At 44.7% G+C, this 27,638-nt stretch overlaps 1 protein-coding gene across 1 annotated transcript; it reads left to right on the top strand.

Moving 5' to 3' along the window:
* ABHD12 (abhydrolase domain containing 12, lysophospholipase) lies at nucleotides 1-26,925 on the top strand. Its single transcript, XM_010217688.2, has 13 exons — nucleotides 1-231; nucleotides 14,534-14,658; nucleotides 16,392-16,497; nucleotides 18,550-18,669; nucleotides 20,933-20,963; nucleotides 22,701-22,746; nucleotides 23,527-23,656; nucleotides 23,820-23,857; nucleotides 24,012-24,091; nucleotides 24,427-24,509; nucleotides 25,651-25,729; nucleotides 26,031-26,158; nucleotides 26,311-26,925. The coding sequence occupies exons 1-13, from the start codon at nucleotides 86-88 to the stop codon at nucleotides 26,348-26,350; spliced, it is 1,152 nt and encodes a 383-aa protein (XP_010215990.2). The 5' UTR covers nucleotides 1-85; the 3' UTR covers nucleotides 26,351-26,925.
* The last annotated feature ends 713 nt before the right edge of the window (nucleotides 26,926-27,638 follow it).

Raw genomic sequence — 27,638 nt, 5'->3', positions numbered from 1 at the left:
GCCGCGGCGGGTGCGCGCGCGCGCGGCTCGGTCCCGCTCCGCTCCGGTCGCCTCGCGCCGTCTCCGCGGCTCCGCTCGGCCCGGCATGAGGAAGCGCAACGAGTCCGTCACGGTAGAGCATGAGCGCGCGGCCGCCGCGCCGGCGCCGCTCGACAAGGGCTGCAGCCTGAGGCACAGCCTGCGCCTGCCCCCCGCCGCCCCCGCCGCGGGCATGAAGCGACCGCTCGGCAGGTGAGGGCGGCCGTTACCGCGGGAGGGCCGGGGTGGGGGGGATGGTACTCCCGGGACGAAGTTAGTGGTCGCTAATAAACAGCATTTTATTTTAGTAATTTTATTCTTTATTTATTTGATTTGATTTAGCTGGGCTGTGTTCCTCCGCCTCAAAATAATAATAAAGCACCACACCGTCTGCAACGATGGGTGATGCTCGCCGGTAGGATCCCCACGGGTGCCAGGCCGCGGAGGGAGGTGGCGTGTCCTGCAGGGCCTCGGAGGGGTGTCGTGGAGAGGGGCCACGGCCGCGGTGTGTGCGATGCCGCTGGGTTGTGGATTTTTCCCAGATGGAAGGATCTTTGGTGACTGAGTTAGCACCGAGGTGGTAGCTGACGCCAACAGCATCCCCTGGAAATGTAAAGGTTGGTGCTGGGTGTCTAGAAAAGCAGCCAGCATGGCTGTTTGTCTGGTAAATTCTATGAGAATTCTACTGTTGTTGGACAAAATTAACATTTGAAAATAACTTTTTTTTTTTTTGTCTGATCCCATGTATTGTTGTTATTATTTCTCTGTCCAAGGAAAGTTCTCTTAAGATGCCGTTGTTTCCTAGTGAATAATAGCTATTATTCAAACCCGTGGCTCAGAGGTCAACCTTTGGGATGCTGTCAGCACCCTGCTTGTGTTACAATAAGCTTTTCCTAGTGGAAAATGATGCTGGGTCGATGCCTTGATTTTAATAATGACAATGGAGCAGACACTGCAAGCGTTCTGCTGTTACTTTTTTTTTTTTTTTTGGTAAGAATTGAGTGTATTTATTCCATATGATGAAGTATGTAACTTCTACGACCAGGGGTGTATTCAGATGATGGATTATTGAGTGTTTTGGCCTTACAAGCGGAGATCTGTGCTCTTGACCGATGCAGAGATGTCACTTTAGTCACGAGCATTGAATTGGTCCTGAGAGCACTCAGATGGAGCTGTCGGCCTCCATGTGTTTGATGGAAGCTTTCACCAAGCACAGCACAGGTATTAGATAATAGTGTGCTCAAAGGCAAATGAAAAAGTAAGGAGAATACACTCTCCCTGTGCAAATAGCTTTCTCCTCCTCTTTTCTCCTTCAGCACTCTTAAAAGAAATGGTCATGAGGCATTTTTTTTTTTCCTCACTCTCTTCCATGTTGAGCTTTTACAGCCTGTTTCAGGAGTCCCTGAAGTCCCGTGTTTTGTGCCTGGCACTGCCTTTCCTAGTGGAAAGGCACTGCTTGGCACTGGATAACATCTAGCAGTGCTTCTCAAACTCTTAAAATTAGAGGGAAAAAAAAACACTCAATTTGCAGTCCACTTTCCCTTTTACTTTAAAAACAAACCAAAAAACTATCTCGCCCCAAAGAACGTGCACATCCAAAATCCTATGGACTGTCCTGTGCCAAAATGGTGTTTGTCGTCAACAACAAAAGCGCAAAGTCAAAATGTGAATCTTAGTGTGTGTGAGTGGGAGTTACAAATGGAAGCACAAGTGCTGCTTGGAGATATGGGTGCTGCCCAGAACAGCCCCCTGAGTCTGGTGGGGCTGCTCTCTGCCTGCTCTGCTGCCTTTGGCGGTGGGAACCAGCTCTACTTGAGGAGGAACGTGAGGAAGGCAGCTGTGTGCTCACTTGTGACTGCCTTCCAGCAGTGTGTGGCCAGCAGCTTCTTGTGCAAGAGCTTAGATGCTCCTATTTTGACATGCCAAATAGTGCTGTTATCGCAGCGTTTCTTACTTCACTGGATATCCATCCATGCGTTACATTACTCTTCCTCTCCAGGTTGGTCCACTTCCAGAAAGCGGAAGGAGGAGAAAACGCTGGCAGCCGTGAGGTTGCTGCAATGGTGGAGGAGGTGTAATATCTGGAAGTGAGATTTAGTACCCTCAGCAAACTCTTTGTAGCTACGTGTTGGTGGGTGAAATAGCTGGAGTCAGCGCTTCTGGTGGCTGCGAGTTCCCGTTCGGGAGAGCGGGGCTAGCCGTCAGCATTCCTTGCTGGGGGTGGTGGGGCTCTCTGGGGCTTGGGAAAAGAGCACGTGTTTGACTCCAGCGTGTGGTTTTTCCATCTCTTTTAGGAAATGATGTCAGCCACCAGTTTAAAGCAAAGTGGGAGGCGGAGGGGGGCAGCCAGGCCTGCAGTAGCCTAAAGGGGTTGGTAGTTCCATGGCCAGGTGTGTGATCTAATGGCCTGGAACCCAGTGGGGATCTGTAGGGGCCATGATAATGATGCTTTTTTTGCAGTAGCGACAGGGGATTTAAAGTACTCTCAGGGTTTGTTGCCTTCTCAGGTAAGGTTAAATAACACTGTAATCGCAAACATAAGTAATGTTTGCAGAATACACATTGACTTACAGCAGGAACTAATTATTCCAGCAGTGGGTTTTTTGTTTTTTTGTTTTTGTTTTTTTGTTTTTTAAGTTTGACAACATCTGAACTGTCCCATCATTCTGGCTCAGTCATGTCATCACCCAGAGCTCTCTCATCCGAGAACTGCAGTTCATACTGTAGAGGTGGCTGTGCTCTTGAACTGTTCTGTTGTGTAAATTGTGCATGTGCGTATGTATGTATAATGGAGATGAATACCTGTGTGGGCTTTCCTTAAGTGGTGTTCAAACCGAAAGAATGAAATAGAGGTATTTCTGCCTTTATTCCATTCGGTGGTTGCTCTGAAACTCTCAGTTTGTTTCATATGGCAAATCATTCATTCTCGGATGTTTTTGTCTGCAACTGCTAAATGCAATATTGCAGTAATAAAGCATAATGTAGCGCAAAAATGGATTTCCAGATATACGTATTGTGTGGATGGCCATTCCTGTAACGTCTGAGTTATGATGTGTTTTCCATTGACGGTGTTAAACTAAGTGCTAGATGGTTATCGAGGTAGCAGTGCATTTTGTGCATAGCAATCACAGAAAATGAAAATTTGAAGAATGGCTGCATGGCTCATTTTTGCAGTACGTGACCAGGATGTTTTGAGGAAATGCACTTGAGCAAATGTGGGTATAGAAAAACTGTATGCGGGGGCACAGAGAATAAAGAAAACGGTGAGTTTAATGCTAGCTTTGCTGTCAGAGTAGATTCATTGCTCACTTTTTCTGAACCCTGGCCCCTGTGGCAAATGGACACATAATTATTACCATCTCTTCTGTGACCTAGTCCTGATCCAGGCTTTATTACCTGCAATCACTAGTCACACCTTAAACCTGAGAGGAACTGAGTATTATTTTAGCCGTTCCTTGCTTTCCTGCCAATCCCTGTTTGCAAATGCTGAAAGTTACTGCTCTCTTTGTCCGCCCTGTGAAGACCTGCACACACCAGGTGTGTAAGTGTGTGCCTAGGTCCTTGGCTGTCTGCGAAACCTGCTAGCCCCTGGCCTGTCTTTTCAGTTGCCTTGGCCATCTGCACTGTTGGCAACCCCTTAGTCTTGGCACAGGTCCGCGCAAGGTTTGTTTGTTTATTTCTTTTTGTCATCCTTCCTTTGGCCTTCAAATCTCTGTATCCCACAAGCTAGAGCTCGACTGTCTGAAAATGCTGCTCTCTGATGCACTTGCATCCTCCTACAGGTGTCTTTGTGATCAAAAGTTTCTCTCATTAGGTCTATTTTTCCTGTGAGCCTCTCCTGTTATTTCTGTAATAGACCAAAGTATGTTTTGGGGTGTGTCTGCTCTGTGCTATCACATTGTGATACCCAGGGCCCAGTGACTCTGCTTTGTTGCCTTGTGCCTGATTTGTAAATTACTGTATTATTAATAATAATAGTTGTTGCTTTTTAATTCCTATCAAGTCTTCTTCTGTATAGGAACTGCATGAATTGCAGACCTGTGCTTGTTTCACCATACCTAAACTTATCCATGTGGGTACTCCTGGGACCCAGATGGACTTTCATTCACTCACGGAAGGAAGATTCCTTTGTGGGGACCAGGATCTTCCTAGTCTTGTGGTGTTTTCTGAACCCCTCTACTATTTCCAACTGTTCTTGCTTTCACAGAGAATCTGTGACCTACTTATGGCAAGTTCATTTTTGAAGGTGACTGACTTTCTTGCTATAGATGGCATGCTGTTTCTAAGCAGTTTGGTTTGCTGAGAATCAAGTGCTCTGCAAAATGAGTCACAGGACATAGGTCCAAGTCCATAGGTTTCCTCCAGGGTGCAGTAATATGTATTTCTCTTTTTCAGGGCCCTAGGAAACTCTGAAGTGAAGCCTCAGGTGGCATCTATGCAATTTTAATGCTACGAGTCAATTTAGGGGTCAATGGAAGAAGCTTTGGCAGCTAAGTATATATTAATGACAGTAGATTTCCCCGTGGAAAGGTGGTCTGTGAGTGGAAAAAAAAAAGTGACTGGATTATCAAGACGACTGGGTTGATGAAAGCATGAGTGGTAAAATTGTTTCTCCAAAGCACTTGACTTTGTCCTGCCTCTTTTTATTCAAAGAGCTTGCACTGTTTATGGAGTACATATTAGCTGTATTGAAAACTGGCTCAGGGACAGGTCTTGAGAGTAGCTGTTAATGAAGAGATAACAACTGGGAATTTCTCTTGAGACTTTCTTGGTTCAGTGGTGAGTAATTTTGTCTCACTGGGATGGCAGACGTGCAGTTACTGCTGGTAAAACTGGAGGGGAAGCAGAGCAGCAAGGCAGTAAATAGGACGGTTTGGGGAGCTGCATCAGCTGGAGGAAAGTACAACAGAACGTGGGTTAAACGGAGCTGCAGGCAGGGCAGTGCACTTGAGGAGAGTGTGAATGCTGTAGCTGTAGGTTGGGAATCGTGTAGAAACAGAGGCAATGCATGAAGTCCCTCTAAACATTCTGCAAGCTGCCCGTGTGTCCTGGCACGTGGGCCTTGCCCAAGCTCCACACCTAGAACTAAAACCCTCATGTAGCCCTTGCACTTTTGCCTTGCTAGTGGCTGCTTTCCGTTTCTGAGCAGTCAAGTGTTGGTGAAACAACCCACCACTGAGCTTTGGAAACCTGTCCCTTCCTTAATGAAGGCAATTTAAACTTGCAAGAAGAGTTTTCTAATATTAGACTTAAAGTGCCTTGATGATTGAAATCTGATTATTGAACTGAGCTAACGGGAAGGGCTGGCTGTGTTTACTTCTGAAATCACAATGTTTGTTTAACTTGGATTTATATCCCTGCAAAATGATGCGAGAACTCTTGCTACATACTGCAGCAATAGAAAAGATGAGACAAGAAAATTAAATATTGTCAAATGTTTATTTTAAGAAAGATAAGTCCCACAGCTGCGTTCTCCTTGCCAATCTTGTTGAAAACAAGCTTTCAAATCCCAGAAGGAGAATTTTAGAAATTGAAAAGAAAAGCAAGGAAAATCTCAGCCATTGACATTTTCTTCCCCTGAAGCTAGCAAATACCTCCTTCACAGGAGGCCAGGGAAGATTGTGATGTGTAAATCACACTTTGTGGAATTTATTTTAAAAAATTCTGCCTTCGGAAAGACCGGTCTTGCTTTTTTGTTAAGTCCCTTCCGCATGCGAATGGATGCAAAACTGTGCTAAGCACCTGTAACAATACAGTATTCCTGAACTAACAACTCCTTCCAAGCCAAGGGGAAAATGTACTCTATCACAGCTGGGAAGACGAAAAGATGGTTTTCCATTGCCTTCCTCTTGATTTATTAGGAGTGGTGCTTGAATAGCAAAAACTGGTGTTTTTTTCCAGGCCTTTCTGGAGAGAAGTGATCTGCAGGCCAAACTGTGGGCCTTTTCCTTTCAATTGCAATACACGGTTTGTCCATCAAGCAGAGCGGATACAAACATTTGAAGTCTCCAATATCCTGCTTTCTTTTAATCTCTCTTCTGTTGTTCTGAACATGAGTAACAACATTAAATCAGGACTCGCCATCTGAAAATGCAGCTTAATTCATCTCGCAGAAGAGACTGGTGTTGAATACTAGTGAAATGGGGTCATAGGACCCCTATTTTGTGACCTCTTCTTGTCACTAAAGGCATGCAGAATAAAGCACTTGTGGTGTAATTGGGAAAAAAAAGTCTGAAAGAATTTTTTTTTTCAGTGGGATACATTTAAGCTCTGAGCAAAGAGCTGCAAATGCATTTCTGCTGTCTAGAGATTGCTTTGCCATTTGTTGGCAGCAGACCCTGGCCTGAGGCAATTTGTCTGAGATGCCTACACAATAGAGGGGCATAAATGAAGTTTGGAAGTCAGTGCTTCCAGCTGGCAGCATCCGGGGCTTGGGGATGGAAATGTGAGCCAGGTGTTAAGGATCTTGGCTGGATTTTTACGCGGCATTCTCCAGGTAGGGAAGTCTGTCTCCTCCCCTAAAGCAGTCTGGTGGGCCTACCTTGCTTTTTGCTTGGTCTCAGAGTAGCTGAAAAGTGTAGTGCTGCTGAATAGGAATGGGACACAGTTTGTGGAAATATCTGTTACATGGTGATTAACCTTTTCTTTCTGCTGGCAGTAGCTTTGTGTTGCCTCTGTGTTAGTGTCCTTTTTTCTCTCTCCCTTTACATACCAGAGTAGAGACTTGTGTTTTGAACTCCAACAGATTGCCTAGGATAGTGCTTGGAAATGTCCAGTTTCCAGGCAGCATCCAAGTAGGAAGGCTGCTTTTCCCCTTCCTGGCATACACTTGATTTGCGAGTTTGCTCTTCAACAAGCTGCTACCTAAAGCCACAATCCTTGAATAAAGGATAGGTTAAAGCAGGGATGGTTTAATCTTTCTGGATTAACTGTTTGTTCTGTATCTTTTGGTACATCTGTTCTTTAATTGAGGCTGTCACTTTATGGGCTGTGTACTGTTCATTAAGCCTCTTTTAACCAGGTCACAATTGCAGAGGGCATCAGTGACTGCCAGCTAAATGTAACTGTGCTCAGCTGACGGTCACCATATGTAATGTTGTGGCTCTGGTCAGTGTTGTGTTTGCTTGTGTGTGCATCCCTAAAAGAGAACTATTCACTCATTGGAATCAAAATGGTTTATGAGTGCTGTTCTGCATCTAAAAGGTGGCAGCACCACAGCTAATACAGTTTTTTTTTTTTTTTTTTCCCCTCCTTTTATTTGAACCTTTCAGGAAAGCATGGCTCCTGATCTCTGCTTCTGACCATCACGCCATGATGGTTACAATGGCCAACATGACCATCTTCATGCATTTAAAAGAAAAAATGACTACAGAAATCAAATGAGACTTCTGCCTAAGTGCTTAAAAGACAGCCAGCGTCTGCCAGTAGTGATAGATCTCAAGTTGTATCTCGATGGTTATCTCCAAATTCTTGCAGCCCTTATATGTTTACAAAGCTGTGCAGCTTGATCATATGTACCCGTTTATAAATGTGTATCCATAGTCATAAAGTCTCAGTGAATTCCTGTTTTGCTGCAGGGTTACAGGCATGCAAGTCCAGCAGGCTTCTAGCGTGTTAAGAGTGAGTTTAAGTTACGGTGGGGGAGGTGGCTTGGCTCTATTGTATGCTTTTCTGTTGTGCCATACATTCTGCAGGTTGAAACTGTGAAGCATGATATTTCGGAACTGATTTTGTTCTTGAAGCAACACTTTCGCAGCTTACTCCTACAGTGTGGCAGTGAAACACCATTGCTTCAATAAAGCAACATCTCAAGCTCCTGTTTTGTACTTTTGGCCCCGTGTAAGTCTTTTATGGTCTCTTTTTTTTTTCTCTCTTTCATTTGCAGACAGCCTTGTGTTACCCCAACTCGTGAGCTAGTGAGGGGGTTGTGCCTTAAATATAAAATAGCTGTCAGCTGTGAAATAAGGGGAAAACTTGATTTCAGTAAACACTAGAGCAAGTGTGATTTTTTGCATGCTGCTGCACAGGAGTACCTCAGTGCCAAACTTGACAGCAGTCTATTGTGGGTGATACCTGATTTGACCAACATCAGCTAGAAAATATTACTGGGACGTTCTGGAGAAATATATTCTGAGACTTTAAACAAAAGCATCATACTGCAAAAGTTCTGGCACAAACAAAACTACTGTTGCACAAGCTGCATTTTGAGCCAGCCAACAACTTTAAAATCCCAGTCTCCAAGGCTTCTTTTTTTTCTGTCCTTAATGCCAATTGTTCAATTGTCTAGGGGGTAATTATTCAGTGTTTGCTAAGTACTTAATTTAACAGAAGCCTTTGCTTCCTTCCTCCTGAAACTTAGCTTTCAGGTGAGTGTAGTTGCATACAATTCATGCTAATACCAGTTTACCAAAGTACTGAGTAAGAACATAGCTCTTGCTTACACTCTTAGGCTCTGCTGTCGGTATACATCTTAAATCAGTTCTGTATTGCTGAATGTTCAGTTCATTCCCCTTTCTCAGTCTGTGGTAAATACATAGGCTTCCTACAATTAGAATATAAGTTATATATGGGGCTAGAGTTGCAAACTTCTCTCCCTTGAGGAAGGTGCCAAAATTAGATAAGCTGTGGCATTACTGTCTTGCAAGAGAGTCAGTTTAGGCAGAGACACAAGGGAGAGGAGGACCTGAGGCACAAGGGAGAGTGCCCAGGGCAGGCAAGTGAGATGTAGCTCACGTAGCCCTGTCCTTCAGGGTATATAAATGCTTGCCAAACCTCTCCTTGCCTTGCGTCATTTGTTCTGCTTTTTGCAGACCTGTTTCCTTGCCAAAGGCCTATATGGTACCTGCAGGCTGCTCTTGTTGCTCCTGCTCATCCACGTTGTATGCCAAATAGCCTGCAATCACCTTATGGACTTCCTTTCCTCTTCTCCCAATTGCTTGCATGACTTTCTCTGGCCTTGCATTGCTCTCAGCTGATCATCAGTGTCTTTCTGTTCACCTGATCCCAAGCGCCGCTGCCTCATTCCTCCTTCTTGCTGCACCAGGATCTTGATTCTTACAGGTGCTGCCCGAGATGATTCTCTCTTCCACAAATTGAGCTGGTGTTAGAGTTTCCATAGCTGGAGCTCCCTTGCCCTTTCTGAATAACCCAAATTTACTGAGGTACCTCCTGCTTTTGTAGTCATACCATGTCTCTTGGAGAGGTGGATGCCAAGTTCCTGTAAATAGTTACCTAGAGGACCTCCTTCTTGCTGTTGATCTGTTTGGGTTAACGATTAATAATTTAATCCGAAGGAGCCACAGAAAGACTCTGAGAGTCTAGGCTGTAAGAGGGGACCTTGGTAAGGACATCAGCTGGACTGGGGAGTTGGGGAGCCTAAGAAATTTCGAACCTCTGCTGTGTTCATGGAGCAGCCCTGCCTGAAGCCTTTACCCCAGCCAAAAGGAGATGCCTTGTAGGCAATGTCTTGCTTTAGGGCAGAAAGCCTCTAAGAAGGCCTTAGGATTAAGTGGAAAGTTTGCCGTGAACAGAGGCATCATAGGGAAAGGATGGTGCTGAAGATGAGTATGTTTTAGGCCACAGTGCGTGGTCGCTGCAAGCCACTTCCAAAAGCAAAGATGGAGGTGACTTCTTGGCATGGGCATTGGGACCATGGCTGATAAAACCTACTACCCACTTGAGAAGCTCCGTGATGTGAAAAGCTGATGTTTCATGATATGCATTTGCTAAGGTGCAGTTCATGCCTTTGTCATGATGAACTCCTTTTTGTGGCCACGTGAATGTGTGGCAAAAATATCAGGCTGCACATAGGTATGGGCGAGAAGGGAAAATGGAATAGATGCTGTGGTTTACTCAAATAGAACTTAGCAAATGAATTTAGTTAACTTTTCTGATTTAGATGTGATGTGGAAGGATTTTTTTTTTCTTAGGATAATAGAAATCCATTAGGGCTAATGCAGCCAGTGTCATAGGCATAGGGTGCTGCATGGGACATGCTTAATGACAATAAGGGGGTTACAGAAAATGCTACTTAGCATATAGAGAAATTATTCTGGTTTCTGTTTGCTGGTACCACATTTCCCCAGAGCTGTGTACACAGCTTTTGCTTAGTCTTTGTGATTCTGCTGCAAACAGAGAAATAAGTTACTGCTTACCATGGCTTCCTGCTGTGCTTTAGAAACACAACATACAGTTTAGTAGAAAAAAATACCTTTTTTTTTTTTTAAATACACCACAATAATGGGAAAGAGTAAATTATAGTAGCTGGGGATATTTTCTTGTGGTTGGAACAATATGAAGTTGCCAAATGCTAACTTCTTTTTTTGGCTGGGCTAACACTTGGTCAAGGCTCATTTGAGCTGTTGTCTCTATTGGGGCACCTTTGCCTTCTGTCGCTGCTGGTGATGTCTCTGTTTAAGGTATCACTTATACTCTGAGGAATTAAAAAAGGATCATGTGCATTTGAAAGCATTCTTAAAAAGAAAAAAACTCATTTTCTTTTATGAAAACCTGCGGATTTTAAACTACTTGTCTTTCCATTGCTTTATTAAGGCCATTATTCCTGATCATTTGTCTTTTAATTAAAAGAGAAAGAGCAGAATATCCTAGCAGTTTGCTTCTGGATAAAATCAAACGAAGAAGGCTGCTGGAGCCTGGAGCACAGTTCATGGATGAGGTGGGCAGGTAGCCTTTTGCATGCCAGGCCTTTGAAGATGAAAGGCTTGCTCCATCCTGATGTTTTAAGGCCAATATTTAGGATGTATGGGTGGCATCTTGGATGCTGTAGTGACAAAAGCTATTGGATCAGACACGAATTTGCCTGCTGCATCTCCAGTACCTTTGATGACAGGGAATGGAAATTTTCCTCTGTTTAACTGGCTGATGCTTCACTGTAACCAGTCTACCAACTCTCGCTTTTATTGCTTGGTTTTGTATGGAGTTAGGTTTACACTTGTAACAGAGGCAGTCAGCAAACAGGACCAACCTTTCCTAGATCTTAATAGCTGAAATGTTTAGTTGCCTTCTGCAAGGTCAGTAACATTCCTTACAGTCTACCATGTCCTTCACGCACTTAGCATGTGGCAGGAACAATATATTCTCCGCCTGACTTCAGTTTCAGCTTGCCTTTCACTTGCTAGCTGGTTGTCTCTAGTGCAAAGGAAATGGCAATATAATATGCCAGTGAATTGCAGGTTTAGGGTTTTTTGTGCATGTGTGTTTGTGTTTGTGGCCTTGTTCAGAGCCTCTGGTTAAACAGTTTGTGGGAATGGGTGGTGTTTGACAAATTGTCATGCCGTTTTTCAACATATGTTCTGCATTCTTGTTCACAATGTCATATCTTCATTCTTTCTTGTTTGTTTGTTTGTTTTCCAGGAGTTTAAAGCCTTCAAAACTTCCACCACCCATAGAAATGGGTGCAAGAGTGGCGAAACTGCAGTTCAGTTTTTGAAAGGGGCTAAGTGCAGCAGTGGAATATTTTCTCAGAAAGTGCCAAAGTTCAAGAGTATAAGGAAGTGTTTTATTATTTTTTTAATTACTATTACTAAGCAGCAACAAATGAATCTGGTAGACTATTAATTTTCTCGTTTTTCAGGTCTTTCAAAAAGCGAAGATTTCTAGGAATTAAAATAAAGAGAGAACTCTAAAGATGCAGATTCAAGACAACCTCAGTCTGTGTGTTTTTTGTGTTGTTTTGTTTTATGAAAAAGGCTTGTGAGAACAAGTGCAATGCCATTGTATTTGTCTTGTTTCCAGCACTAGACTTTGCTTATGACCTTCGTAGATGGTTGCTCAACCCCAGATGTAGCAAGATGAGTTTGGAGCATTTGCTTTTGACTTCCGAGTTCTTTTGCAGTGAACTGATGTTGTTTAAATGGATCTTATTGCCAAAGGGAGAGGTTGGTTGCTCAGCTGTTCAGAATCACAGTACATATTGTTGTGTTCCCACTGGCTGGAGTGACTGTTTTGAACTGATGCGGGTGGTGGGCGGAGTGTGGAAAGTGTCTCGTTGCTTTTGTGTGAACACACCAGAGAAAAAAATCCTGTGCAGGACATTTATTTCATGGGATTGATTTTCTTCTGCAGAGCAAGAGGAATTTCATTTAGTTAAATTGCTCACTAAAGGTTTACCTGATAACTCACCAAAGTGCAGAAGTAAAATTTTCTTGGATTTGTCAGCAGAAGAGGAGATGGTTATTGATGGATCAAGAGTCTGTCCTGGTTGCATTTTAACCAGATATCTCTGTGGTGATGAGGTGTAAATGGCACGTTGCTGGTGAGCATTTGGCATACTTTAAGGGAGGGGTGTTTCAATCGAGTCCTCTGAAGAGAGAGGAAACTAAAATCATTCCTAAGGTCTGATGACGTTGCTTGGAGAACATTGCCTTCATCAGCAATTTCTGCTCCTGACTTTCGTAAATTTGTGTCCAAGTCATGCTAAGTGTTTTGCCACCTGGATATTCTCCAGACCTTTGTTTTGATGAGCTCTGATTGTGCCTAGAGGTGTCAGAGCGGATCCTGGTGATGTTCTGAAGAGTTTGAAAGGTTTATTTCTGTCTGATAGCCTTGATGCCCGACTGTAGGGCTAAATTCCTGTCTCGTGTACAAGTTCACTGCGTGGGTGCACTGGGCCCTAGAAGAGCTTGCTAGAAGCCACCGTTGCCCCTTCGTAGTGCAGAGCCATCGCAGGTGGTGAGGGCAGAGGTGGGAGGGCACGAGCAGGCTCTGAGTAACCAGCCAAACAAGAGGAAAAGGAGATTTTAGGAAAAGGCACTTTCTTATTGGAGAAAGCTAAAATATGTGCTGTGCTGAGAGGTCAGCCGCTGAGTGTGAGCTGCCCTCCAGTGATCCCTCCTGCCCTACTCTTCTGCCAACCTGATGCTCTTCACAAAAATGCGTGTTCTGTGCAAGTGTGTGGGTGCTTGTGGGTAGCTGGCTTGAATTTGAGACAGGAGAGTGCTACAGCTGTGGTTAGCCCCAGTGTAGCTTTGTGTATGTTTTGCCAAACCCTGTTTTTTGCCCACCTAGGGGTGGGCAGGCATGTTTGGCTGACCTTGCAGTATTTTGCAGCAGATTGCTTTCCCCACCAGGGCTTGCAAGGCCCTCAACATGGGGTGGATATGTCTGACAGGCTCCTCTCCAGGATGCCTGGACACCTGAGAGCACTGTGTCCAAGCTGCAGTCTGTGGAGGCAGAAGCATGTTGCTCTAAGGCTTTGATACTCACTACCTTTCTTCCAAAACGCCCAGTTTTGCACTGTTTCGCTGACAATCCCTTGTCTCTGCTTTCCTCAGGGAATCAGGACTTTTGGTGCAGGGACAAACCATAAGCATTAAAGTCTGTTGAACCTTTCAGCTTGGGCTCATTGCGGCTGGAGCTGGTATTTTAGTACTCTTTCTATCTATCTATTTAGTACTCTATCTATCTATCTATTCTACTCTATCTATTTAGTACTCTTTCTATCCCATCTCTGGCAGCGCACTGGTATTTCTTGGAGAAATGTTTACAGGGACCATCTACAAGCCCTCTATTTGATTCTTTGCAGTAGCTGACAGAGGTCAAGAATTCTTAAGTGCTGCCTTGGAGCAAGTTAAATGTGCTGGTACCCAAAATCACCAAATAGGAGATGAATGATTTCCTGCTTCTCGGAAAAACCCCTCTCTGCTCTCAGCTGCCAGCGATTCCACCTGCAGAGAACTGGTTGTCCGCTGACATAGAGCATGGCTGGCTTGTGTGTGTGTGTATGTAATTCTGCAGCAATAACATATATTTTGAGAGAAGTTACTTAGCTTCTGCTGTGTGATACTTTAATCACCTTTCATAGCTTACTCTTCCCAGTCAAAATACTTAGGAGAACACAGAAATAAAGTTTTGGAAGAATTGTGCCAAACTCGGTCCGGACTGCTAGCAAATGACGCCACAGATAAGAAATCTTTTGGTGTTTTGTTTCTTAGACTTGCTTTCCAAGGCATTGAAAGGTAGGAATCCTTTTAGTTGGACAAGGTATAACCTCTTCTGCAGTCTCTATGTGAAGTCCTGTGTGATTTTTATCAGCCTAGGTAAGGCAGGCTCATTACAAGCAGTTCATCAAAATTTATGAAGGTCTAACTTAAAATCTCCATTACAGTGATTTAAATGGGAAATGTTATCAGACTTGGTTTTGGAGACAAAGCTTAGGTCTTCATTTTATGATGCATTTTCCCAGAGATCCTGAAATCTGTAAAATCAGCAGAAAAAAAAAGAACTGTTACAAAGTATTTTTAAAATATCACTGGAGAGTTTCTGTTCCCTTTTTCTAAGCTGCATATCATCAGCTGACGGTTTCGTTGTTTCCCGTTCTCTCAAACAGCTGAGACTACATAAACAGTTCGAAAAATATTTTTTTTTTGGTTTTGCTTGTTTGTTTGTTTTTAAGAATAAATGAAATGACAAGTTTTCACATGCACCAAGCATTGTGCAAATTGCTTCCTCAAACTCCCGCTGTGCTGAGATTTTTTTTTTTCCCCCTTTTCCACAGGCGTTACGGTTTCTGGTTCCGACTGCGAAGGTTGCTCATCTGGTTGCTGGGGGTGTACATAGCCATTCCGTTTCTAGTAAAGCTCTGCCCTGCTATCCAGGCAAAGCTGGTCTTCCTAAACTTCGGTAAGTGCTTGAACCTGTCCGAATGGGTGAAGGGAGGAGTGTTTTAATCTGTCATTCGCTGTGGCTCTTTTCCCTTCTTTTGAAGAATGAAGCTTTCACGGGGTGCACGTTCCCCAGGTAACAGGCTGCATAGCATTTTCTGTGGCCCAAGTAGCTTTTGTTGTATGGCCTTGATCTAAATAAAGTGCTTAAACTTCAGGTAACTTTCAGCTGAAAGGGTTTCCTTCAGAAAGCTGTGCAATGTGTCAAATGCATTTTTTTCCTGAAGGGTTTAACAAAGATGTGTGAAGGGAGCAAGCAGGTGAAACTAAATCCAGTGTGCTGTTTTTCCAGGCAGTAGTTCTTCACCTGAAAACATTTTAGGAGACTGTTTTGTCTGGAACAGAAGAAAATCCCAAGTGGCCCCCTCAGAGTCACTTTTGGTGGTTTCCTGTTTCGCATTTATACTGGGTCAGAACATCCCTGTGGTTGATGTGTACTGGCTGAGAGGGTGGCCGGCTCCCAAGGAGATCTGGACATCCACAGGGTGTGAAATGAGGGAACCTGAGTATATGAGGGCCACTTTGCAGTCTAAACTTGTCTTCTGATCCTTACTCCCATTCTACAATGAAGTTTTGGAAAACCTCATCCTTGAATTGTTAAGGCTGCGGTGGACCTCTGTTTTATGGGAAAAGCCTAAATAAGTGGGAAAGCAGAGCCGTTAAAACTGCATAATCCTCTCAATAGGTGTCTAGCATCTCTCCCGTTACTTGCATGTGCTAGAGACTGCCTAGAAAAGCCGCATGGCAGCAGTGAATGGAAAACAGGCACTTGGATTAAGCCTTCATTTAACATGTTGCTCAGTATCTGTAAGATGTGGCTTGTGAGCCAAGCCATGGGAAACAAGATGCTGAGAGCTTAAAGCAGATGTTTGTCTTTCCTGATGCTGCTCGTGTGTCAGCCGTCGCATGTAACAAGCGATGAGCAACAGTGTGTTGCATAGGTTGGGAAAATAAAACATTTGGAAGAGTGGAAGAGCTGGATTCACCTTGTTTTCTGGGGTCTGTTCCCAAAGAGCTGATATTTCTGGCATAATATGAACTCTTTTAAATGCTGTGATGTCTAGAAGGTGGCCAGTTATGTGAGAGTCTCCAGACAGTGGGATAACAAGCTGCATCTCTTCCTTGAAGGCTGAGGAGGGCAGTATTTGACAGTTTATCTTACTCTTACATGCCAACAGCAATGTGCTGTCTGCTTCTGTAATGTAGTATTTACTTTAAACTGTAGTATTACAGAGGCTGTAAAACCACTTGTCATCTTGAAACACACCTCTGGGCAGTACTCTTTGTCCCAGATGACTTTGTCACATCGCTAAGTTGACTTGCAGCTCTGATGCAAAACGTTTGCTGAATCAATGAATCTGTCCCACTAATGCAGCAGGAGTGACTGACTGGCATTGGGAAGCTGTACAAAGCAGACAAGGCAGAGGGTTAAATTTGTGTTACAAAAAACTTTAGCCTGCTCCCTGTTTTGGAGTTGGTTGCTTCTGCTTTCTTACCTCACTTTCTTTGAGGTTTATATTCAAGTCCTAGCTGTTGCCTGTTTATATTTTCACACAGAAAGATCTTTCCAGTAGAGCAGAGCAGTTTGTAGAGCTTTTCAGTGCCTTAGTAAAGCTGTTTTTAAGGAAATAAAAGTAAAAATTAAAACATTTTAATCTTCTGTTTTTTTCTTTGTATCTGTTTTTTTTCCAGTGAGGGTCCCATATTTCATTGACTTGAAAAGACCACAGGATCAAGGTTTAAACCACACCTGTAACTATTACCTGCAGCCAGAGGAGGATGTAACTGTTGGAGTCTGGTAACGAAACCTGTTCTATGCAGCATGTGCTGTGAATCTTTAGTCATCCTTTTTGCTCTCACTGTTGCCTGCATATCAGCTCTTGCATGGTCACGCATGGTGGCAGTCATTGCTTGCTCTTGTTTGTGGATGACTGTTTTTCTCTAGCAAGTGACACAGTTGATGTTGACAGGTATGCAGATTTGTGGAGCTTCAAACTCAACTCACTGGCACGTAAACATGATTGGAAAATCTGTACGTTCAGAAAAACATCATAGTTTGGAATGGCAACAGTTGTTGCCCTTGGTTGCTAAAAAGATCATGCCTTTAGATCAGAGCAGACCCCATGAATTAGAAGTTTTGTCATTCAAGTGCTGTTCATATCATACTCTGTTCCACAAAATAAATATGTGGGAATATGGGGGAACAGGATCAAAGTGTTCAGAGTAGGAGGAAGATTAATCTGTGTATAAAATATATGCAAGGTTCTGGAGAGTGGGTAAGAAAGGAATGCTCTATTTGCTCTCTTTTAATGAAACAAGTGACATTGTTAGAGCCTCGCTTGTTATTTCCACCTCACAAAGAAGGATTTCTGGTCCAGGTCAGAGTAGTTCATCCTAGCTCCTTGTTACCAGGATCTGTAGCTCAGATGACAGGTTCTTTCTCCACTTTCAGTGCTTTCAGTATTACTAGGCCAGTTCAAACTAGTTTCCGCGTCTTTTTCTGTCAACCACTTTCTATTTAAAGCTCAACACCAGGAGTTTTAAAACCATGAAAAGTTCATGCTGCCTTTGAAGAGGAGATGCCTGCAATGTGAAGATGTATGTAAGGGCAGCAAACGGAGAAAAAAAAAAAAAGTTAGCCTGTCAGGTGTGGAGAGAAAGAGGCTGCTCCTTAATAAAGCCAGTGCAGTTAGATGTGTGAGCAGTGTGATTTGGAGTTTGCTGTTATGTGCTCATAGCTGTCTGTGTTCAGTAAATCTGTGGAGTTTTTCAATCTTGTCTTGACTTGAGGGTATGTGAGCTTTTGAGTGGGCCAGGGTAGCCTGCAATATAAAAGCAGTTCTTCCCTATAAGTGAATTTCACGGAAGGACTTTTTAGAAGTTGAAACTTCAGTCTTTCCTGTCTAGACTAGTAAATCATATTTTCACTTTGGCAATTTTATCTGCTAAGCTGTTGAGTAATTTTAGATTGCAAATCTTTATTTAGAGTCTGTGTGTGTGTGTGTGTGTGTGTGTATACGTATATATATATATACATATATACATATATATATATACACACACACACACACGTATACATATATATATATATATATATATATATATAATTTTGCTTTCTCTCCACACATATATTGAATACCTTTACCAAAACAGGTCTTCCTGCTTTTGGTGGCAATTCAGAGTTCATGTCACTTGTCTTCATGCTTATTAGAGAGGTTTTTATGAAAGCTGGGAGTTCGCCTTGACAGGGCGCTGTTGGGTTTTCTGTTCACTGTACTTCTGTAACAAAGTCATCAGTTTCTTCTGTCCTGTTTGAGCATGCAAATTTTTTGAGGCAGATCATTTAGTGAACCTGTGAGCCCCACGGCTATGGGGGATTTTGTCCTCCTCAAACTCCGTGTCTACTGGCTGCATGCACCCAGGTAGCCTTTCACACACATTCCTCCCAGTGGTGATTTGTCCTATGAACTTTAAATCTGGGAGAAAGGTGCTGTGGTAGATGGGGTTTGTCATCTTTCTAGAAGAAAGCCATACAAGTACTTCAGGAAAATAAAATGCCCGAGGCTATCATCACTTATTTTCCTCAAATTTCTACAGTCAGCCATGCATCCTACTCACCAAACATCCTGTCAAAAACAACTGGCTTAGGGGGTCATTCCAAACATCTGCTGACCTGGCTGGACCTAGGAGTGTATGTGCGTGAGCTTTGTCATTCTGGGTGTCACAAATGTGACACAAAACTAAGTGGCGCAAAACTAAGGACCTGCTAAGCTGACCAGAAAAACAGTATTTGTGGGGAAAACTCTGATCAACAACAGGGCAATACAGTTATTTTTATTTCTGTATCTAGGCACACAGTCCCTGCAGCCTTATGGAAGAATGCCCATGGGAAGGACCAAGTGTGGTTTGAAGATGCTCTGGGTTCCAGCCACCCCGTAGTCCTTTACTTGCATGGCAATGCAGGAACAAGGTGAGGCACAAACAGCGAGGCCTGTGTTATAGGCTGTCTTTTTTTGGCCTGCCACAGCTTCAGCACACCAATAAAATAACTTGAAAGCAGCTTGGTGTTCCTCCTGTCTTTTAAGAGAAAAGTATGTTTTAAGAAACTGAAACTCCATTCAGTGAATGTGGAAATAGATTTATTGCAGTTACTAGAGCTCTGGGGTTTGCTAATATATTACTGCTATATTTTCTCTATCTCCTGTGTTTCCTGTCTGCTGGAGTGACAGGAGGCTGTGACACTAACTGGGTCAAGTAGGGAGATACCTCTTTTCATTATAACGGTCTCTAAATCAAGATGTGGGAAGGTGGTAGTGCTTCCTTGCGTGGTTTAAGTGCATTGAATAAACTTTCTGTTCACTTTCATGAGCTTATTTTAGTAGTTAAGACATTTTGAGAATGCCAAATCAGAAGGAAAATCAGAAAGAAAGTGGGAGGTGTGCTGGATTTGTTTTATTTTGTGTACATACATGGCTTCTGTCTACAAGAGGAACAGCTTCCCTATATTTTGTTTGCAGACAGTAGAAAACAACGAGCACAGTGTAAAAACTGGATGTTTCCCCAAATCATGTTCTTACTGTCACATCCTGTCGGAGATGTGAGTGCTGTTGCTGAGTTCTTTTGAAGGAGATATCCTCTTGAATACCCTGCTGAAATGCTCCCACATCCTTTCTGTGCTACAGTCTCTGATGTAAGGCAAACAGGCTGTGTTTCACCTCTGCTGATAGTGAACATTCACTAGCGTTTACATCACAGGAACTTCACCCCTTTTCACCTAAATTCTTGCCTTAGCCGTGTTCTTCGGTACAACAGACATAACCTGGGAGATGCACGCTGTGAGTCAGGAAATGCACAAGCAGACTGGGCTTTGGAGCCTGGCCTTGTTGTCTTGTGCTGGTGTATTGCAAGGTTGAATTGAATGGTTGCATTATTTTTCAAATACTGCTTAGTTTATTTTTCTTGCCTTTACTGAGTGGAGCAAATGATACTAATGGAGGCTATTTGGCAGTTGTGATGGTGGTAGATTGGGACCAGCACTTTTATTACTTCTGTATTGATTACTTTTATCTTTTGGCTCTCTCACACGCTGCATATAGCTGACCAAGTGTTTAAGCAGTCCAGAGGTGTTTTGCAGTACTAGAATAAAGCTTGAGTGTGGATTAGCTACGTCATATGGCATCTAAATTTCAATTTATAGAGAAAAAGACATGAACACTGAATCTTCAACTCTGACCAGTTGTCTCTGTTCAGCCTTTTGCACGTGTACGTGCTTTTCGTCCCCGTGCTCAGGTGAGGAGACGGGTTGATGGTGGAGGCATCTCACCTCAGAGAGTTGCCTGCTGCAGCAGCGCTGCTGGTAGCAGCACAGGGGCTTCAAAGCCTACAGGGACAGACTGCTGGGTGTGTGTTGCAGGCTTTGGTAAAGGCAGATTCATTGAAAAAGGCATTTTTACCAACAATGAGAAAAGATTTATAGGGATGAATCTTTTATCTGGAGTACTGTGTCTGGTTCTGGACTCCCTTGTTCAAGAAGGGTGCGGAGCTAGTGGAGAGAGTCCAGCGCAGGGTTACAAGGATGATCAGGGCCCTGGAACATCTGCCCTGTGAGGAGAGGCTGAGGGAGCTGGGCCTGTTCAGCCTGGAGAAGAGAAGGCTGAGAGGGGACCTGATCAGTGTCTATAAATACCTCAAGGGAGGCAGTGAGGAGGATGGTGCTGGCCTCTTTTCAGTGGTGGCCACTGACAGAACTAGAGGAAACAGCCACAAACCGAAGCACCAAAGTTCCACAGAAACTTAAGGAAAAATTTCTTGACATCGAGGGTGACAGAGGCCTGGAACAGGTTGCCAAGCGAGGCTGTGGAACCTCCTTCTCTGGAGATCTTCCAAACCCGCTTGGACGCAGTCCTGTGCCACGTGCTCCTGTGTGTGCAGGGGGGTTGGACTAGGTGATTTGTAAAGGTCCCTTCCAACCTTAAGGATTCTATGATTCTATGGTAAGATTATATTGAAAGTCGTTTGGATGGAATTAGATAGGTCTTTTTTTGTCTTCTATTTTCCTGTTTAAGAGGGCAAATGGGGAGTAACGGGGAAGAAAATGGCAGATAGGACTTACAGTGATTATCTGGCGTATTTGTGTTTAACCAGAGATGTGGGGCAATGGGAAAGTCTGTCTTAGGAAATTTAATTTTTTTTTTTTTCTTCTTCATCCTCTCTTCACGAATCACTTTTGCCAGAGGAGGAGATCACCGTGTGGAGCTTTACAAGGTAAGTAGCGGCGTGTGCTGTCCAAGAAGCTGCATGAAGGCTTCTGAAATGTGCAGATTTTAGGCTGCCCGTGGCTGCTCACTGCCAACAGGCTTTGTGCCTCCTCTCTGCATGTCTGAAGACAAGGCAGAGGAAAAGGGGGCTGTGAGTAGTTAGTATCTCGCATCATGCCCTTCCCTGCCTTTCTCCTTATAACTTGTGTCAGTGTTGACACTTGAAAAGCTTTATTGCAATGCGACTTCTTATGCAAGATCTCCTGCAGCAAAGTCTTTTCAATTCAGGTCACTTAGGCAGCAGTGTTTGGCACCCCCAGGGAAGTAGGTGGCTGTTTCTTTTCCCCTCAGAACTAAGGAGCTGCTAAAGTGCAGGAAGTTGGCACCTGACAGTTGAGGTGAATGTCATATATATGGTGACCTAGTTAGGCATTTTTCTGGGGATGAGCATATGCCACACTGTGTTTTGTGCTGCCTAAGGCAAGCAGAGAATCGTTTCAGATTTTGTCTGGGCAAAAGCACGTTCCCAAAGGCTGAGCCCACATGTGTGGGTGCACGTGGTGCAACCTGGGGTGCCCAGTGACAGGATGAGGGGCGCAAACGGAAACACAGCAAGTCCTGCTTGAGCGTGAAGAAAAGCTTCTTAAATATATATGCATCGTCCAACGTATGTGAAAAGCACTGTGTGAGCTAACCTGGTGTGTAACACGGGAGGTGCAGGTCACTGAGGAGAGCATATGGTGCAGAGGTGCCAGAAATCTGGGGAAAAATGGCCCTAGACTGAGAAGCAGGAAACCATATCCATTGTAGTCCTCCAGCCAAGGACTTGGGAATCACAGCTTACCTAATCCCTTCTCTTTCCTGAATGTCCTCCCTTTCAGTCATCTGAGCTAATGAGATCTGAGCTAGCAATAACAACTTGAGCTGCAAATATTTCAGTTATGCTAAAAATAAATTTGTGGTATTACATCAGGTGTGTCTCCTTTGGTTCATTTGAAAATAAAGTACAATGTAATACTAATTTCTTTTTTAATCATTCTGAGGTCATTCTGAATCCATGAGAGCAAAAACACTTCAATCTTTTTGACTTTTTTAGCTGTAGATCTATTGGATTTTTACCATGCAATGGTACCTTGGAATAACATAATCATTTTTACTAAGGCTTTTTGCAAACAAGTTGGTGTAACGTGGGTATTTTTACATCCTTTCTTTTTTATTGTTGCTAGGGTTTTGTTAGGGTTGCCATCGATTGTGACATAAATCTTAAAGAAATTGTGTGTTTCCAGTGCATACATTTAAGCCTTTGGGACCTGAAACAGCCTCCTATACATAAGCCTGATATTCATGCATTTGTATATTCACCTGGGTAGTGTCCAGCTGCAAACTTCAACAATCTAAGTGAAGCCCCTGTTGTACTGTTTCAGTGGAAAACCTGAAGGAATGCGTATGGGAAAAGGACACAAGAAATGCACAAATCTTAAAGGCAAAACTGCGGAGGGGTGAATCTCCCTTCAATGTAATGTTGGCATCTAGGGTAGTCTGGCTTGAGGACCAGGAAAAAAACAGAGTAAAACTGTCAGTCTGACGTGCGTAGTAGCGATAAGTTGAAAGCTGCTGCTTTGCTATGCTGGACTGGTAATATAAATGTAATTTAAATTGGGTCTCTGCATCTTGGCTTGAGGCAAGTGCGTGCCTGCTGTGGACAGGTTTGTCATAGGTTTCTGCATCTTTCTCTCCCCTGCAGGTTCTCAGCTCCCTTGGTTACCATGTAGTCACATTTGATTATCGAGGTATGTAGAGTGCAGTGTGGGTTGGAGGATTTTTTTGTTGTTGTTATTATTATTATTATGAAAACCTTTTAGTGCTCTCTTTCTGTAGAAGCAAGTGCTTTGACCTCTGGCAGACCGTTGCTTTATAAACGCTTGCTGCCAGCTAATTGGATGTAGTTGGGTCATCTTTTTCCTCATGGGGCTTTGAAGGGCTTAAAAGATGCTTTCTTTCCAGGACCCATGCTTTGTTCTGCATAGCATTGGCATAGCTTTGAGGTCTTCCCTATTTTTTCTGTTGCTATCCACCTTCACTGCCCTTACCGTTGTATCTGGAGGCACTTGGCCTTTAGCTGCTGCTGTGGGAAGAGGTGAGGGGGTTCAGTTTCTTTTTGACAGGTGGAAGCTTTGCCCAGTTTTTGCCTAGCTGAGGCAGGTGGTACCTCATTGCTACCATCCTCAGCAGAAGCTGGGATCATTTTGCATCTCTGCTCCCTTAGTGTCTGCAGCTGTTTTTTTTTTTGTTGTTGTTGTTCTTAATATTTAAACCATGACTGCAGTTCAGTTCCGTTCAGGAAAGCAATTTCCCCCTTCTCATCTTTATTAAGAATTCAAGAAAAGTTTCTTTGTAGGAGCTTGCCTTGCAGGTTTTTTTTTTTTTTTTCTCCAGTCGTGCTGGCAATAACTTCTGCGGATGCTCATTAGATAGCAGAAAGAATACGGGTTGTTTGGTCCTCAGCAAAAAAGCTGGCTGGTTTTGCTGGGCCACACGTTCAACTCTTACAGGGACTGTTTGTGTTTCAGGCTGGGGCGACTCCATAGGTAGCCCGTCCGAGAGGGGAATGACCTACGATGCCCTGCACGTCTTTGACTGGATAAAAGCAAGAAGCGGCGACAACCCTGTCTATATCTGGGGGCACTCCCTGGGCACGGGGTAAGTGTCCGATCCTGGGGGGACGTAGCAACTCCTGAAAAACACTGAATGTTGGGACAAGGGCGCTGGTCAAGTTGTACATCTTTGAGGATCAGCGGGTGCCAGGTTTTGGTGCTTTGCAAAGGATCTGCACCAGATAAAAACCTGTTGTTCTTCTTTCCAGGGTTGCAACGAACCTAGTGAGGCGCCTCTGTGAGAGAGGTAAGTGTGGAGGGCAAACGTGCTTCGGTCCCAGCTTTGCAGTCGCAGTGCTGTCGCCTTCGGTGTGCGGTGGCGACGGGCGCTGTCCTGTGCTAGACCCCAGCCACGTTGGCCGTCTGCCCCATCGCGCTTCACGTTGCCTCTGGCTTTTCAGAAACGCCTCCGGATGCCCTGATACTGGAATCTCCCTTCACCAACATACGTGAGGAGGCGCGAAGTCACCCCTTTTCTGTGGCAAGTACACAGCGGTTCTCGTGCTAACAGCTTGTAGCTGTGCCCCTAGGTGACAGCTTCTGGTCAAGATGCGGCTGAGCTACCTGCGTGCCCGACGTGGCAGCAGTGGTAGCCATGAGAATCAGGAGCAGAGCCGCATGTCCGAGTGGCTGCTAGGAAGACCTGGGACCATGAGGGTGTTTTGGTGCTATAAGCAGTACCCAGGTTGTATGCGGAGGCTGGCAAAGAAGGGCAGAAGTTGGGACTAGAAAGGGCTGTAAGAGGAGGGAGGGGAAGAGGCTGTCTGTGTAATTGTCCTGTTCAGGCCTGCCACTGACACCGACTCTTTTTCTCAGATATACAGATACTTCCCTGGGTTTGACTGGTTCTTCCTTGACCCTATCACAACGAGTGGAATTAAATTTGCAAATGATGAGAAGTGAGTTCTCTGTTTATGGGGGGTTCAGTCCTGGCTGCAGTGAGCCAGGGTGTACACATGGATCCTGGAGGTGCATGGGACTGCCTGCTCCTTTCCTGTGCTGACGAAGCAGTAAACATCCTGAAGGGATTTCAGCAGCTCTTGTAGTCATGGCTGCAACATGGCTTTGCACAGGGGGCTCTTTCTCTTACTGTGATTTTTTGCGTTAATTGTTCTTTTTTTAATAAGGAGAGATTATGAAGGAGAGCACAGAAACTTCCCAGGGATGTGCTAATGCAATCCGTGATCTCCCACATTTGCCTTTCCTATGTACATTACACATCAAGCAGCAGCGTAAGGACATTGAAAGTGTGGGAAGATCTGTCTGTTGTGCATTTACCTAACTACTAATGTACACCCTGTGCACAGTAACAGCACGCTGAGGCTTTTTATTCGAGAGCCTGAGCACTTAGGAGTTTGGCTTCCTGTACCAAAATCAAGATGTTTGGTGACCTTGCTCTATAGTGGGGTGAGCCCCTTTTCCCTTGTCTGAAAAGCAAAGAGTTCTTCCAAGGATGCTCTTCGCTCATTGACTTTTTGTAGATTGAGATAACGGTGCCCAGGAAATAGCATTTGAGATCTAAACTGCAGTGAATGACCTGCAAGGAGGTTGTCACTGCAGTTTCTTTGAAAATCCAGCTGTGTTGGCGTTAGGGTCCTGGGAGCTCAATGAGGGCCAGCCTACTCTTCCTAGCTGTTCTGAAACCTTGCAGTTGTTTGCATGCTGTTTCTTTCAGCTAGATTTGACGCTGGTACAGAGATCTCTGTCGCAGAGGTAATTTTGGGAAGGGAGGAAAAGGCATCCAGGATGCCCGCGGCTGACTGCCTGAGCTCAGCGCTCGGTGTCACTCAGCAGCGCTTATACACGGTTGGGAAGCAGGCAGGGGTTGTAGGTTAGTCAGGGAAGGGGAGGAATTTGAGGCTTCCCTAAATAACAATTCCTTCTAGTTAAGTCCCACGGTTGAAGTCACTCACATGTAGCCGATTGACATAGGCCAGCTGTGCATTTCTCGCTCCAGAAAGCTAACCCCAGTGCTCTGCTTTGCGAGGTCTGACGGAATGGTTCTTCTGCGCTGTGGCAACATTTTCTTCTGTTTGACAGTGTGAAATACATTTCCTGCTCCCTGCTCATCCTTCATGCTGAGGATGACCCCGTGGTACCATTTCATCTGGGAAAAAAGGTATGTGACCGAACTGATGTGGTGGAAGGGATTGGTGTGGTGAGAACAGCATCCCTGGCGTGTTGCAGAAAGCCGGGGAAAAAGACTGCGGTGGGAGGACGTGCACAGAGGTGTGTGGCTCAAAGGGGTGCAAATTCTGTGGTGCTGGGAGTGGGAAATCATAGTGAAATTGAGCTTGAGCCAACAAGCCTGGTCAAGCCAGGGCTCGTAAGCCACTTGTAAGGAGGGAGCTGGCTGTGGGGAGTTCGCTGGCTTTGGAGTGATGTGTGCCCTTCCCCTGCCTCTTTGCGCCTGGCCTCAGCTTTACAACATCGCTGCGACATCGCGGAGTTTCCGAGACTACAAGGTGCAGTTCGTCCCGTTCCACACAGAGCTCGGCTACCGGCACAAGTACATCTACAGGAGCCCAGAGCTACCTCGAATACTGCGGTAAGGCCCCGGGCGCAGGGTCTCTGCCAGCACAGGGTGGGGGCCGGCGTTTGGGAAGTGCCTTTGCAAAGGGAAACCCTCAGACCTTTTATTTGCCTGTAGCTGTGAGTGCTCAGACCTTGAGAGTCACTGCTGTGTCCTTCCCTTTCCAGGGAATTCCTGGGAAAATCTGAACACGAGCATCAGCCCTGAAGACCAGCTGCTTGGCAGCATTGATTTTTTCCTTTCTTTCCCTTCCCTCTCCCTCCTTTTCTTTCCCCTCCTGCCTGTGGCTTGGTCTGCCGTTTTTCCATCCCTTGGCACGAAGGAGGCCAGGGATCCTGCTCTGGCCCTGGCCCGCACCTTTTGGCAACCCCAACTCCCAGCGTCCATGGTGGTAGAAGAAAGAAGTTGCAGGCTTTGATAGAAATGGAGGAGTAAAAACAACCCAGGAGCTGGTACCAAACAAGGGAAAACAAACAAACAAACAAACAAACAAAAAAGTGAGCACAACAGAGCCTTGTCAGTGTGGCATGGTGCTGCTGAGGACAGACATTCCTAGGACATGCGTGTCAGGACCAAGGGTGTTTTTCACCTTTAAATGCTGCTGTTTTGGGATCACATGGACTCATTTCCTGCAGACAAATGGCTTTTTCCATGTCTCCATGCCACAGCTGTCGTGCTTATTCTTCCTAGGAAATATGTGTTTAGCCTTTCCTTTTTGTTAAGTGGCTGTAATCGCAACATGCTGAAGATCTGAGTAGTGAGCAGGGTTTTTATTTGGCTCTTCAATGAGTGTGGAGCTAATTGCACACATTTGGAAATAAAAGTTTTTTTTTTCTTTTTTTTTCTCCCCTTCCATTTCAAACATATATTTAATGGAAAATATTAGCCCTCTTTTACCTTTTCTGGACGTGTTTCTTTCTGAACATTCCTGTTCCCATCCCTCATTGTCCTTTAGGAAACTCCTTCTTCACATACACTTCTTGATTTGGACCGAAGTGATTTTTTTTTTTTTGTAGACAAATTGTAAACTTGGGCATTCAAGGCAGAGAGTGGGGCGCTGCTTTCTGCCTCATCTCCCCTCTCCACAAATGTCCAGACCAGTTGTCTTCCATTCTCCCTGCACATGCGCAGACGGCGACGGGCTTCCTTGGACTGGGAAAGGGCCTTTTATTTTTTCCTCTTTATTTATTTTTTTTAAAAAAAACTTTGTCTGCCTTTTAATCCATTTTGACAGATTTTCCTCTTCCTAGTGGCTATGCTATTTGCTTGTAGCTAAAAGCAGGCCAGGGAGTGCAGTTCTTGGGTCTCGAGAGACCATCTTGCTGCTGTGTGTTGGAGTGCAGCGACCGGGAGGCGGCCGCGGACGAGAGCCCCCGTCTGCAGCGAGCGGCCCTGGGGACCCCCCGTTTTGCGCCACCGGTGAGCTCTGCGCAGAGACGGGAGAGGGCCCGGGTGCCGGCTCCTCAGTGTCCAGCTGGGCACTTGACCCTCAGCC

The sequence above is a fragment of the Tinamus guttatus genome, unplaced genomic scaffold (assembly GCF_059628265.1).
Source record: "Tinamus guttatus ecotype Peru unplaced genomic scaffold, ASM5962826v1 Tinamus_guttatus_pri_ptg000403l, whole genome shotgun sequence".
Classification (NCBI taxonomy): Eukaryota; Metazoa; Chordata; class Aves; order Tinamiformes; family Tinamidae; genus Tinamus; species Tinamus guttatus.
Note: the sequence above shows the minus strand (reverse complement) of the source record. Positions and strands in the feature narration are given on the sequence as shown.

Coding starts and splice junctions, on each gene's coding strand:
- ABHD12 (XM_010217688.2), top strand. CDS start 86: ATGAGGAAGCGCAACGAGTCCGTCACGGTAGAGCATGAGCGCGCGGCC. Junction 24,092..24,426: donor GAAGTCACCCCTTTTCTGTG/GCAAGTACACAG, acceptor TCTTTTTCTCAG/ATATACAGATACTTCCCTGG. Junction 24,510..25,650: donor AAATTTGCAAATGATGAGAA/GTGAGTTCTCTG, acceptor TCTGTTTGACAG/TGTGAAATACATTTCCTGCT.